The sequence below is a fragment of the Heliconius melpomene genome, chromosome 16 (assembly GCF_056956725.1).
Source record: "Heliconius melpomene rosina isolate 202511_hmr_F chromosome 16, ASM5695672v1, whole genome shotgun sequence".
In the NCBI taxonomy this organism is placed as follows: domain Eukaryota; kingdom Metazoa; phylum Arthropoda; class Insecta; order Lepidoptera; family Nymphalidae; genus Heliconius; species Heliconius melpomene.
In genome coordinates, this window is record NC_140404.1 from 770,640 (window position 1) to 786,481 (window position 15,842).

The 15,842-nt window shown below is 31.5% G+C and overlaps 1 protein-coding gene across 6 annotated transcripts in view; it reads right to left on the minus strand.

Moving 5' to 3' along the window:
* Nucleotides 1-15,842, minus strand: part of LOC146530635 (uncharacterized) — a 56,983-nt gene that overhangs the window by 18,160 nt on the left and 22,981 nt on the right. The window contains exons 1-2 of one of the 6 annotated variants that reach the window (XM_085199223.1): nucleotides 14,945-15,022; nucleotides 7,487-8,012 (exon numbers count right to left, since the gene is read on the minus strand). The exons of 2 other annotated variants lie outside the window; for them this stretch is intronic. In XM_085199223.1, the coding sequence (XP_085055349.1) occupies nucleotides 7,487-7,955 (469 nt within the window). In that variant the 5' untranslated portion in view covers nucleotides 7,956-8,012; nucleotides 14,945-15,022. 3 more of the 6 variants (XM_085199224.1, XM_085199225.1, XM_085199228.1) reach the window with 3 other exon arrangements.

Genomic DNA, 15,842 nt, shown 5'->3' on the forward strand with positions numbered 1-15,842 from the left:
AGCTGGTAGGTACCTAATGTTTTCACATTTTTCACTTTTTCCAGAGCAAGATGAAAATATGAGAACTGACCAGTTTATTATTGTGAAAGGTAACTTGACTAATGGCCAGCCATTGAAGAAAATATAAGACATCTTTATTATGGATATAAAGCCTTTAACTTACAAATATTTTCATTAGTATATATAGTGAATTTTAACTAGATATCACGATTGTATTTTTAGTTTTTTTTTTAGTTTTACGCTGTCTGTATCCAGCATACAGCAGAGTAGGTAGGGATAAATTAAGACAGAGACATTACGTGTAAATTGGTGGAACTTAATATCGTTCTTTGTTTTCTTATAAATCGTTATTTAAAAACATTTAAACTACATTTATGTTAAGGTAAACTGAGGGGTATATTTTTCTTTCAACAGAACCAAGTGTCGGGACACTCTGTTCATTTCTCTCTGCCTAATTTCAATACATTACATGTGAAGTGGTAAAATTTATACCTAGGACTCGTGACCCATGTGCTGGTTCCCTTCTACGAATATAAGTATTAAATATTAGAAAAGGATAACATACTATTATGTAAATAATATATAAACAATTGTATTGTACGTACGTTTAAAAATTATATATTAACTTGACTTGGATTAGCTACGATTTCTAATCTCGAAGTAATCTCGTTCAGACAGTTAGCATCTAAGTAGTTAAGTATTGCAAGGCTAGAACTGGTGCAGTAAATTATAGTAATTTCCTTGAAATAAACATTTATTTGAACATCTTGCGGATGTTTAACTGAATAACTGATTGCTGTTTTTCCACGAAAGATATATAATATGAGAAAAAATCTTTTTGGGAGCATTTATCAATCAATGTTATAGATTTAAATCTTTTATCTGTCGCATCGTAATCGATTTAAATGCAGTTTCACTATTATTTTATGGTATTTAATAGACATTGCTGTAACTTAAATTTTCAATGTACAGGTATTATTAAAGTATTCATTAAAAATGAATACTTATTTATTATTCACATTTTGATATAAAATAAATAAGAAAGAATACCATGAGATAAAGTTTGTCAAAAATCAAAACTATCATAGTCTACAAATAGTTACCGGACCAATTACAGACGAAACCGTAGACATAGCTAGCTATGAATAATACCTTGCAACTTAATTTATTTCATATTTTATAGCACGGCGAAGACAGTTTTAATGGTTTAGTAATTTCCTCGAAAGTATGGACGGAGTGTTGACATCCGTTAGTTTTGAGAAATCACATCCTTTAAATATCAGCAATATCATGATATATAAGTCGATGCTAAGTAAAGTGAAAGAAACATTTATAGAAAGCTTTACGCTGTATCCCGCTAACAACAGAGGGAATTAGGGAACTTATTGTTATGACACTTCGTTTCCATTAAAACACTCCCGTTTCCTACCGAATTCTGAAGGCACTGCGTGTTGAATGGTGAAACACAACGCCGCGATCCGTCACATTACCAGAGCGAGGAAATAAAAATCTTCCGCAACGTGTTAACATGTAGCCTATATCTCACATTAATATTTCCAATTCGAATCAGTTCCTGAGATAAGCACGCTTAACCAAACAAACAATACTAGTATGTAGTAGAGTCCGCTACAAAAACTCGGTGGAACTCCACTTTATTAGACAACAAACTGTCTAACGGTGTCACAATCTTCTCACCGATCACCATCTCTAAAGGAAGTGCATTTAGCCACTCGCCTTTTATGATTGGAAGCGGTAACATACGAAATAAGGTTAAGCAATTTTAATGCAAGTCTGTAAATGGATGATTGATTATATATGAAGTTAGCAAGAAATTAATTTATACCTGTATATTGTATGTATATGTCCAAGTTCAAGTACTTATTTTTGTGTGGTGGTTTTGATTGATGGTGATTAATATTGTTATTATTTTCAACTTCATGCTGTACTCAACATGTTGCAAGGTAGGCAGAGGATGCCTAGTGTTAAGACTCTTCGCTCTCCTTTCCGTTGAATTCTTTAGGTATTGCGTATTGAGTGGCCGAACTCAACGCCACACTTTGACTCGACAACAAAGAGAAGAAAATGAAACTATTAAATATAAATTCTCGATTGGGAATCGAACCCACAACTAAAACACTTCACTACGCTGGCCTCACGCAAGGGATGCAAGAAGATAAACATGAACATAATTTGTATGTATGTTATGTAACGGCCTATCTGTCAGATACCTAGAAAACATGAAACGCATCCTATCTGAATATAGAGATTATGTTTTAAATATAAAGTACTCTAGCATGTAAGGATTGCACTAGTCTTGGGAATAGAAGAAGTGGTTACACCCGTTTGGAGTGTTGGTGCAATTGAAACGTCTTTAACTGGAAATGCATATTATATATATATATGTAATAATCTATGTATCTCTGCTGGTTTACTTAAAAAATATTATTTAAATCTGAAACTTTATAGCCTATACCAGGACAGGCAGTTCAACAAGACCTACTTTTCAACTTTAGAATAGAATAGCGTAGGATATTCCTTATTGCACACAAAAAATACATCAGCTGTATCCCGCATATAACAGGGTAGACAGAGCGAACCTGGGAACCTAATGTTCAGAAAACGTTTCCATTAAGATCGTTTTGCCGAATTAAGGAGGCATTGCGGGTTGAGTGGTGAAACTCAACGTTTTACCTTCTTACTAGAGCGTGGAAATATAATATAAAATATTTCATTTCCTCGAGGGGGAATCAAATCCACAACCAGTCACGTTCATAGTCGCACAAGTATAGAAGGATGCTTATTCCCAAAACATAGATATAATAGTAACAAAAGTTTAATTAAGCGATACGTAGCGGTGTACGTTTTGGCAAGTCAGCTGAGGGACCGGTCCGCAACGGCACTATTTGTATTGACCACCCGACTCTAACTAAAGTTTAGTTGCAGCCGTGACTTCTTTTGTGTGAATATATGTTTTTATGATGTTTGTTAAAATATAAAATTATTATCCTATGACATTTTTATATGCGAAATAGTAAACGAAATTGTGTAAATATTAAAAATAACAACATAATATGCACCGACTCTATTCAGATATCATCTCATTATTATATAACATATAATATAGATTAAATATGATAATTTATGCAACATACTCGTAACAGATCGGCCATGTAAATCATTTGTAGATAAGTGTTAAACGAAAGTTCTTATATGTTGTGTAATAGTTTATTGTTACGATATGTGAAGTGGTTACTATGTAGAGCCGGTAGTAGGTTCGTTTAGGTCTGACATTATTGAATTTCGTACAGTATATTGATTTAAAATTGGATATAATTAAGTGACTAATTGGATACTTTGATTTTCATATTGATTTAGAGTTGTAAAGACTAGAACTGTCATGTAAATATTTTATACTTAACTAATCAACTGTCTCAAATATTAAAACAAAATCGAATTAATGAAACATTCGATTATTTTATTTTATTAACTGTAATTTTAGTAAGAGCATCGTGTAATTGTAACGAACCGTTATCACACTGTAAATATAAGTTAAAAAAGCTCGCACTCATTCATGTGTCGCGCGTTGAAGTCTTTTGTTCGACTCATTTGTTATGTTACTTAAGTAGAGTATTTAATATTTATAGTTCGCTTACGAAACGATTTTATATAAATATTCAGTATTATATTTATATTTTAAAATGTTACATTAAAAAACAATTAAATAAAACAATAAATTTTCGTGCTACTAAAGATTTTAAGAATCTTTATTCTTCGGTCTACTTAATACTACTCTCTAAATTTCTTTGTCTATAAGCTCGATATAAAAGCCACTTAATTTTAGCTATCGGCGTTACAAACCAATTCCAATACACACTCGGGCCGACCCACGACAGGTACACGTTCAAAAGCTGCGAAAGTATTTCCGTTGCATGAAGCTAGTAATTAGCAACATCCATTCAAAATGGAACCATAACAGAATGATATAACATCAATTTTTCTTTATCATCCTCAGACATGTCAGTCTGTCCCTTCTATTACATAACAAGGAAATCTAAGCCTTACGTAATTTCGTAATAAAGTTCAATTTCTATTGTGTTTCTTATTCAGACTTCAAAAAAGGCTTGCTGATTAAATATGAACTCTACGTCGAAGTTTTAAAGTTAATAATAGTTAGAAAATTATAATAGCTTACGGCACCCGTTGACCGACAGATGCGTCGGGCTTTTTTTGTTAGTCATTTCAAAGGCATCTGTTTTGAAGCTATAGCATTAATATGATATGAGGATAGTGTAAGAGTAATGAAAGGAAAGCTTCAATTGATAATTTCTGAAATTTATCATTTCTGCAAATAAAAAAAACCATTGCAAAAATTATAAATATATCCTAAGACCATTTTTAGAAGAGTGAGTGAGCTGAAATGAACTGGGTGAGCCCAGTATATTAAAATACATTGGTTCAAAGAATACCAACACCAAAACGCATCTTGAATAATAAAAAAATTTTTCGACTAAAAGTTGCATTTTGAACATAAACTTCTGTTCTTCATTACTCTACTGTGTAAAGAATGCGTCGAGTGTCCACGCTTTACCGGGAGGCGACAAGTCATCGTGACGGACGTGATTTCACTCACAATATTCTATTTACTCGGCGAGACAGACGACAGGCGTGTTATATTATATGTATATAAAATAGTACGTGTGACGGTCACGTTTCAGTGAATTTAGTTTTGCATATTTCTCCTAGAATAATATGTAAATGTAATAGATGACGGCTATTAGACTTAGAATTTTTAATATCCTTAGTAATTTGTGAAACTAATGCTACAAATATACAAAATAAAATTTGGCGTCAAATAAACTAATAAAAAAATCAGCTTCGCCTAACCTAACCTAACCTAAATGTTAAGACACTCCGTACCTCACTTTCCACCGAATTCTGGAGGCATTGCGTGTTGAGTGGCAGAACTCAACGGCGCCCTTTGCCTCGATACCAGAGCATAGAAATGAAAGAATAAATTTAAATAAATATTTAAATTTCGTTGAATGGGGATCGAACCCACTACAAGTCGCGTTTACAGTTACACTTTGTGACCCCGTGACACGACTGGCTTGAAATATATCCATTTAAATAAACTAAATAATATGCGTATAAATAAATCGTCTGTGGCCAGCCTAATTGCCTATTTAAAAATAAATATTTCTTTATGACATTTTACCAGTCACGATTAAGCTTTTTAGATTCAAATTTTCAACTTAATGGGTGATATATGAGATGACTTGAAAGAAAATAAATATATTTTAAAGTAATCTCAAACTCATTTTTCATGAGTAACGAGTTTGACTTATATTTATAAAACGCCTCAAAACTGATAACAAAGCGCTAATGGTAAAATTCATGAAAGAGCTAAAAGCCAAATATTTAGATACATAATTTATCTTAAAAGAAATACTACGCGACTTTTTAGGAAATACCTCAAAAGATTATTAAGATCCTAAGCTGATAAAAATGTTGCCATCTATTTTCTATATGGATTGTATTGATAAAAAAAATACAAAACCATATAAGTACTTATGTTATTTGCAACACTTACAATCGAATCAAATATATTAAAAAAGCTGCAGAATCATTCGTCCATTTAATAAAAGCTCGACACCCATATATTATACTTTATTGTGAAATATGATCGTAAAATTTTACTTTAGTGCAAAATCTTATAATTTATGCCTTTCAAATCTATGCAATTCTACATATTTATTTAATTTTTATCATAAAATTCATATTTTTCAAATAAATAACACAAACTGCTGATGTTTTATTGAGAATAGTACATATTGAAAGTTAGCAAGAATTTTATTTTTATAAGAATTACTGTGTACTACATATATACGTATCTGACAATTTTTTTTTCGTTTCACCTGAACTGTACCTGAGGAAATGTCAACATATAATAAATCAGTAAAGCAGCAACAATTTGATTAATTTATACAATCGAAAATGATATATTCTTTCTATAAGCACGACAGTTGTGGGTTCAATTTCCACTCAGAGCAATGAATTATTTCTATTTCATCGTTCTGGTAACAAGAGAAGGCGCGGCGTCGAGTTCCGCTACTCAATATAATATAATTGTCTTGAGTATAGATACTTATGTTGGTGAGTGGAGATTAGGAAACAGAGTGTCTTAACACGTTTCATCTGCCTTATTCCAAAACTAATATAATCAAAATATAAATATATACTGTTAGGCGTTTCCTAAACTATTTAATATTTGAACTAATCCAAATTTACTACAAAAACCTTTGCTCTTAAACTGTCGACAATATTTTTGAATTATCTAAAATAAGAATATGTTATTGAGATAATACCAACATTTTAAGCTTTGTAAGAAGCTTAAAGAGCTATAAAACGAATTGTAAGGATATATATGTTCGCTTAAAATTTGTACCATAATAATAAAGTCGTAAACGTAACAAGCGGCTTTTATTTAATATTTATATGTAGTTTATTGATAAGCAATTTTGTAAGCTTCCTTTTTTATATAATTCAAAGTTTCTTGGGAGTAAAATACATACATATTTTTACTTAAAGAGTACATTCTCCACTTTTACGCCGACTTCTTTGAGTCTCTCTCTTAGAAGGACCGGAGGGATCTCAAGTATCTTAGAAGGACCGGAGTATCTTAATACAGGTTCCCAGGTTCCCTCTGCCTATTTCACTATCCATCTATCTACCTTGCTATGTGCGTGTTACAGCGAGGACTATAAGTCGCACGCATATGCGCCTACGCCACAAGGGCCTATAACAATAGCCGTAAAGTTAAATTTAAATAAATACTTAAAAAATATATTTTTCTATGCTTCTACTAAAAGTAACGGAATTTGGAGTGTTGAGAGAAAATCCTTTCATGTCACCACACACGCTAATGGTCAATGGATTTGACATTTCTTAGAGTTTACTCGATATTTAAAAATAGCATTTACTTCTTTAGAATAAAGCTATTTTTTGAATAAAAATTTGGACAGATTTTAAAGAGACAGGTGTATAAAAACTTATAAAATAAGATAAGTAGTTTAAAACCGTTGAAAGGACATAAATATTTAAGTTTCACTATTTATAATAATGTATGTATGATGAATTTACATATAAAATAATGACTCATTCTTATTCATACCCATACATATATTACATAACTTTATGTAAAATAATAAAAAAATAAATGAAACATCTATCACAATGTTACCTCTTACCTGCAAGCGAGTATTATTTTAGGTTATTTTATCACTTGTGATACAGCATATTGGCCTACTGCTATAATGTATCAGACAATCTGATTAAACACAAAAATAGAAATAATCTATCGAAATCGTTACTCAATACATCAACAGAAAACACACAAAAGTCTCAATTTAACACAAAATGACACATTTAAACACAAAAAACACACACAATCTTTATAAAAAATATAATAAACGTTAAAGACATTCACCTCTGTCAGACGCGAAGTGCGCACTGCTCGGGCGGTTAGAACTCGTTCCGTAGAAAAAACCACCAGCATTCAACGTACTGACCCTACGCCTGTTTACCTCGCTTTCTTGCAACTTCTCAGGTACTAATTGGGTATCTTGATTAGTTATAGGCTTCCCGTATATGGAACCTTTTTGGGTACTCCCTATAACCCTGGGTTCAGGTTGATTGGCGAAGGCATTGACTTTTAAAATTTCATTTGCCTGTATAAGTAATTTTCTCTGAATCACTTCTATTTCTTCTTTAGACGCTTTGGAGTTTTGTGATAGCTGAGCTATTAGGTCGTTTACGTTGAAATTCATTTTGGTTTCTGGGATTTCGTTGTTGTTTTCCTTATCCAATTTCATATCTTCAGGTGGCGTGATGACGATGGCTGGTAATTTTATCTCTTTAGCTTTACTCCGCTTCAGTTTTCTTACAGTTCTGGCCATTACATTGTTACAAAAGAAAGAAAGACACTACCATTTTAATTTTATTTGTTTAGAGAACTAGATTGAACATTTTATTATGATTAAAATCCATCTGCAGTTTCCGTTTTATTGAGACTTTAAAATTTTACATTTTATTTATAAATTTTATTGCGTTTTTTAGTAGTTTTGTAGAATTTTAATTAAGATTAATTGTATTATTCTAAGAAAAGTCTAGAGTTGATCGTTTGAGATACAGGTACGAAAGAAACTATTTAAATTCTTTTACAAAAAGTAAATCAGTTTTAAAAAGGTTAAGTGGTTTCAAATCATTGTAACTAGCTACGAACACGCACTTTTTAGTGATCCGTTTTAACATGGTCATTGATATTTATGTAAATTAAATTAAACTATATTCATCCTTTGCTTTAATATGACGAAATATTACACAAAAATAAAATGACACTATCGTGGATGCAGGTGCCCACGCCCAATAAATAAACGGAAAGTGGAGAAAAGAGTGATATATAGATCTCCGCGACTAACATATTACATACACAAGGTAAGTAATAGGATATTACATGTATTTCAACGTTTATCAGGAAGTAATCAACAGTACATTATTTTTGTTTAAGCGAATAAAAAAGTATGTTTTTATGTTTGATATACATGACGCCGGCTTATCATAATTATGAAGTCGGTCTCATGTTTACGATAGATATCTCAATTTGAAACATCATCATCATATTAATATTATAAATGCCAATATAAGTTGTTTGTTACTTTTTCACGCCAAAACTACTGAACCGATTATCATGAAACTTAGTATGTATATTCTTAGAGGTATTAAAAAGGACAGAACATACTTTTTATGAAGAAAAAAAATACAACATACAAAAAAAGTTTAAGCGAAAAGCGCGTTAGAGACTATTTTAGGAATTATTTTAAGTAGAATATTTTCAGCTAGGAATTATTTTAAGTAGAATATTTTAGGCTGTATTTTCTTTTTCTAAAGGGTGAAAATTGTATTATAATCCGTATAGTACATATAAAACGATAGTAATTGAATACAAATTAAGCGCGCCTTGGGATTTTATTTCTAATCTGTAGAGACTATTATCACAGATTATGAAATTAGCACACATGTTGAAATATTATCGTATAAATAAATGAACCATAATTGGTCTGACAATATGCATTGTAAATGTATTTGTATTGTTCTATATGAGAACTGAAGTTGATAAAAGAAGGCTACTACTAAGACTATTTATTTTAGCTTCACGCTGTATCCCGCACATAGCAGAGTATAGGGAATATGAAAACTTAGTGTTAAGACACCCTATTCTCATTGAAATTCGATGGAAAGTGGGAAACTTCCGTTTCTCACTTTCCATCGAATTCTGGAAACATTGCGTGTTGAGTGGCAGAACTCAACGACATGCTTCACCTCGTTATATATTAAGACAGTTTAATATTTATTGAAATTTATACGATTAATATTTTCAACTTGACACATAGATTAGTAGTCGATAGTGTTCGGTTTTGCTGTAATACACGATGGTTGAAAATTCGATTTATTTGGAGTAATTATTATATCGACGTTGGATTCCTAACACATAAAAAATCAAATAAGAAATCTTTAAACTATTAAGAATCTCCCTGTTTATTCCACATAATAGAGCATAAAGAGATATGATGATGAGAGACAACTATGAGTTTTTAACATCGTATAAATCACTAAAGGCAGAGGGAAACTAGCGTTAAAACACTCCGTTCCCCCGTACCGCCGAATTTTTGAGACTACGTTTCGAAAACGAAGCACGGCGATGAGTTTCGCCACAAAGCACGCTATATAATTGATATAGCCAGAATGTGGAGAATAGAGTGTCTTTATTACGCTAGATTTAGTTTTGTCTACTTGGCAAAAATGCCTCAATCGTGAAAAATAAGAAGATTGTAAATTTCTTTGAAATTCTAGTCATAAAAGCGCCAATGGTCTAAAGTTAATCTACTAAGAGTATATTGTTTATTCATACTAATAGTAAGAGTACAAGATTACGGAGACAAATTAAAGCGTTTATCTTTTACATCTCATTTAGAGATAACTTTAAAGATTACACATGTTAATTATTGATTTCATTAATTTTATTTTAATACGTATTTTTGTAGCAAATGGTAAATGTTAATGTAAGGTAACATGACGCGACGGGTCCCATACCCGTTCGATTTCCGATTTCCTCTTAGATTTTCAATTCCACGTTCGGTCAACCCCCAATGTCTCAAAAATTAGACGCTGCGTAGTGTCTAAACACTAGATTATCTTTGCCTACATGTGCGGTACAGCATGAAGTTAATATGTGTGAAGCTTTTAAGTTTTCTCGTTGAAAATAATGAATTATTTTCGATATATTTTTAAGTGGTTTCGTTTTAAATGGAATCGAAAAATACACTTTTGTAATACTGATTAGGTAATATATAATGATAAAATATAGAATCTTATATAATGTATATGTTATAATCTTATATCCCTTTACAAGTACTATAATATTTAATCATTTCCAATGCTACTTTATGTAGAGTTTATGACTCTACAAATACGGTAGAGCTTTAAAGCTAAAACTTGGGGATTGGAATGTAGGGCACTAGGGCCTACTGCTACAGAGTAGAATAACCCATTTAATATATATTTTAAATAATTGTTAAAATTAGACAATAATTGTTAAAATTAATTTTGATTTCTCTTACGTATCGAACTAAGTTTCTCTATTTAAGTCTTTGGAATTATACGCATAATGTGTTGTATTAAATGTTAATACAAAAAATAACATAAAACTAGAATCGAAATGTATGTCTGTGATTTTAAAATAACCGTGTTTTCCTAAGTGTTCTGTGACACTCCATTCTAATTAAGCCATTTCGGTTTCCCACTCTCCACCTAATCCTAGAGGAAATGCGTGTTCAGTGTTGGAATTCGTCGCCGCGCTTTGCCTCGACACCAGACCGAGGAAATGAAAATATTAAAAATTCCATTCATTCGGACCTTTCTTCGAAAACAAACCCACAACCTCACGTTTACAGTCACACGGTCTGGCCTCAACACATTAAAAAACAAAAAAAAACAGTCTTTAGTATATAAAATTAAATAATTTCATAAATAGCAACAACAATGTTAAGATATTTCAAATTACAAGATTATGGCAAAAGTATTTTAATTTCACTTAATTCATTGAAATACCATAAAGTGAAGAAATTGCGGCAACAAGCTAAACAAATTGAACGAGTTACTTACGAGTTTCATAAGTGTTAATAATTTTCTCTACCGTTTAATTTAATTATACTCTCATTTGTAGATATGTTGTTAATGAGGCTGTTTTGATGGTGCAGGGTCGCTATGGGTTCAATTCTCACTCTCGAATTAACAATTCAATATTTACCTTACATTGCTCTGGTGATAAGAAAAAGAGCGACGTAGAGTTTCGCCACATAACACGCAAGGCCATCAGAATTTGGCAAAAAATGGGGAACGGAGGTATCTGAATACTAGGTCCCCAGGTTCCCTCTGTTTTCCCTGCTACGTGTGGGATACAACGCAAAGCTAAAAAATTAGATGTTATATTTACACATAGGTATATCTACTAAGCGTGCTCTTACAAAACCCCTTCTTCTTTAGCTTCACGCTGTATCCCGCATAAACCAAAGTAGGCAAAAGGAACCTAGTATTCAAACACTCCGATAACCATGTACTACTCAATTTCAAGACATTACGTATTAACGGATTTCAACACACGTTTTATAGTTGCAAGAGTAAGAGAATCCAAATAGTCCATTTCCACGACTGGCAATTGAACCCACAACCATCATGTCATCACCAATACACCTCATGTAAGTACAATAGCGTTAATCACCAGTAATATTTTACAGAATACGGTACATTCCCCATTGTTTCGCTGTCTAATTAAATCCCTACTTATCTATTCAGAACATTTTGTTTTTAGCCAGTCGTCTGTAGATCCGTTTCTTATACGAGCGCGTATATTTGGGGTCATTGCTTTAGCTTTCGACACCTATTATACAATAGAGGTGAAATCAATTAGTATAAGATTTTTGTTTATTTTGTAAGAATTTAGCTTAATGCTGTATTTTTATTCTTTTTTAAATTGTAATTAATTCACTTATGTATATGTAATGTGCAATAAAGTTATATAAATTAAAAAGGCATCTTCACACTTAGGATAGGCAGTGGTCACCTAGTGTTAAGACACTCCGTACCCTACTTCAGATGTATTTTTGAGATATTGCGTTTTAAGTTTACTAAAGCGCTAGCGCTAAGACACTCCTTTTTCCATTCTCCGCGTAATTTTAGATTGTTGTACTGTTTCTTGTCGCAAGATCGAGGAAATCAATATAATTGACTCACCAACGTGGAAATCGATACCAGAACCTTCAAATTTACAGACAGCCACTATGCCGCTGCGCTACTACCGCCTCCACGGTCAGCTCAGACGGTCCAGATATTTCCCAATAAATTACAGTAATTGCAGTAAAATGCAAGTTAAAATTCCCAAAAATCGAGAAAAAAAACCCACAATTCACACAGTAAGGAATAATAAAAATTGTTTGTACGTTAACTAAATTATACAGGCGATCTTATTAGGATTCAGCACGCGAACCAAACGTTACAGATTTAACGGGCGCTCTCAAATGTAAATTTGTTTGTATCGGGTTGAAAAGCACAGTAAAATATATATAATTATTGCAATTGGAACTGGTCAGAGACATGTATGTATGGACGTAGTGATAATAAGATAGGAGATTCATATCAATAGATTGTTGTTTCTTTAGATCGATCTCTGATCTGGTTGCCAATAACCAAACCTACAGTCAATTTTTGTTTAATTTGTAACTTCACGCTGTATCCCACAACTTAGCAGGGTAGGCAGAAGGAACCTGTATATTGTGTAGTGTTTAGTCACTCTATATTCATTTAAACACAACCATTCTTCACTTTGCGCCGAATTCAGTAACCGGCACGACGGGCCATCATTCGGCCCGAGATTATTTTAGAATTTATCAAAATATTGGTAAAAACTCTAAAAACTAACAATATTATACTTTAAATTATATATATTTTTCATCTGTTAAAATTAATTATGTACATATAAATACTTTGGCCATCATCTTTCTACCTAATAAGGCCCAAAATTTTATACAAATATAAGGAGTTTCTCTCAGTTATACAAGACGTAATGGTTCGTATGAATTTCTAAATTTTATTATAATAATATTAGCTCACTACTTTTATGTAAATGTAATAATTTCTTCATTAAATGCATAATTATAATTAAAATTATATAACAGTATTAAATATTAATGACGTTTTGTCACAGTTGGTACGTACTGTAAATTAGAGTAATTTTATTGCCAACATTGTTGATTGTAGGCTTAAATACTATTTTTAATTAACAATCAAATTATAATAAAAAATTAAAGTTAAACTTTAAGGCAAATGGTGGTTCAGAAGCAAAACCGTGCTATTATAAACATGATAACTTGTGGGATCGATTCCCACTTGGGGGAAATATTTAATATTTTAATTTCATCGCCCCGGTAACGGGGCAAAAGCGCGGCGTTAAGTTCCGCTACTAATATGCAACGAATCCAAAATTCGCCGGGAAATGGAATAGGTATTTACAACCATTAAGCTTACAGTTAGACGCTATCCAATTGTGATCGTGGAGCCGCCAGGACATCGAGCTGCGCACAAAACTTTTTTTCAATTTATTAAAAAAACGAATCTAAGTCTTCAATCAAAATTTCCAATTCTTATTTGTAGAAAGAGCATGATAAAATCAGTCCAATATTAAATTCAATTCAAATAAAAATAAGATTTTTCAGTATAATATCCATACTCATATGAAATAATGTATCGCACTCAAGAGATTTATCGAGAGAACTTCCTGCAGCTGTAGAATATAATACATAATTTCTTGTAATTAATATTAATGATTTATGGAAGATAGTTTCGTTGCTTTTTTAGCTTAAGGCTGTGACCAGCAGGAGCTTACCACCATGCTTTGTCTACCTGGAGGAGAATATGAAAATAATTCCCCCGAGTAGGAATCGAACCTACGACGGTTACATCCGGCCACGGCCTTAATATTAAATATTTACTATTTATATTTGAACGTATTACCATGGCGTGTGCACACGCTATCATCACTGCGATGACATGGATTATGTAAGTATTAATCATTTTGTAATATTTAAGTGCTCAGTTAAATAGTAATAGCTTAATGGTTTCAGTTATTTAGTAATACATTTTTCAGTATTAGCAATAAAATGGTCTTATGTTTTTTTGTAATGAATTTGAGTAATTATTTTTTGCTGACAAAGGCGCGGCGTTGAGTTCCGCCATTCCAGAAACGTCTTGTCTTGAATAACGCGGAAAGCGGAGAAGGAAGAGTCCTCATTAAGTTCTCTGCCATTCTATGCGGTAAAATGCATGAAGTGGTTATCAAATAATCTATTAGTTTTAATAGTTTATTTATTTTATTTGTTATAGTTAGTTATTCTTATTAAAATTAAATATGTTTGCAATGCCGTTAACGTTAATTGGATTATAATTGCTTATAAAACAAATAAATCTTTACCGAATATACCTTGACCTGGCTTCCTTATGCTAATAGTAAATTTTAAATGCCTCTAAAACGGAAACTCAACAGATGTAGGTAATACAAATATTCTAAATGTTGAACAATACACCGTTCTAACTGCACATTGTGAACACATGTGTGTCTTAGAGTTAATATTTTTATATTGACTTTAGTTCATTTAAAGTTTTACACGAGATTTATAATTTATTTTTTAATTAATATAATTTTTGGATATTTCGTGTTTTAAGTTGAAGTTTTTTAACTTCATGTAAAATATTTATTTTTTAGTGATTTATTTTAATATTAATTTAGGTATTGTTATTCAATTTTGAAAAAAAAAATTAAATTTGAAACACAAACACTTCAACAATAATCACTTTTAGTTCACATTTTTTTTAACTTTGCACCAAAAAAAAAACCAATATTTCTCACATTAACATATACATATATATATATTATATTATTCAAAAGAAACAGTAGAGCACATGGAGGCTCAAGCGCACAAATTACACTGAATGATTTACTAAGATTCGTACCGCAAGAGTGACGCAGACCTGGGAAAAAACAGACTTGGCTCGAATAAACAATTGTTTGAAATCTCCCGAAGCCCCAGTTTGGTAGCTTTTTGCTTTATCGTTCGTTGGAAAAGTTAATTATGATGTACGAAATTAATTGGTCTTTTTATTTTGTCATGTAGATGGGTAATGGCTCTGTTTGCGACTGCCATTTTGAAATTTACAGTTGTTAAGACATTTTTTTTTGTTATATATGTAATTATGTATATATATCTTTTAAATGGTTGAATTTTGTGTACTGGCTGAGTGTTTTTCTTATTTATCTTTATTATATTTATTTTAAACGATTTTTTTATTGTTATATTTAGTAAGTTTGTACCTTATCAATTTTTTCCTAAACTAACAATTAGCTTATCTGTCTCGGTCACACTTGACCGTGATATTAATAAAAGGAAAAGTGTGAGAATGAAAATGTAATCTTTTTATTTCTATTCCATTCTTTATCTGTATTTTATCATAAAGATTTTATTTTAATAATGTGACACGAAATTGAGGTTATGAAAAAGGGAAAATATTCATTGTTTTATATGAGAAGTAATAATTATAATTGACTGCTACCTTGACTTAGTTATGTTATATTTATACTTGAAGAAACGCGAATACCGTGGCTCTAGTAACAATTATTCATTCATAGCAGGATAATCCAGCCTCATATTTTTGAAATATTTAAATATTCTAACCCA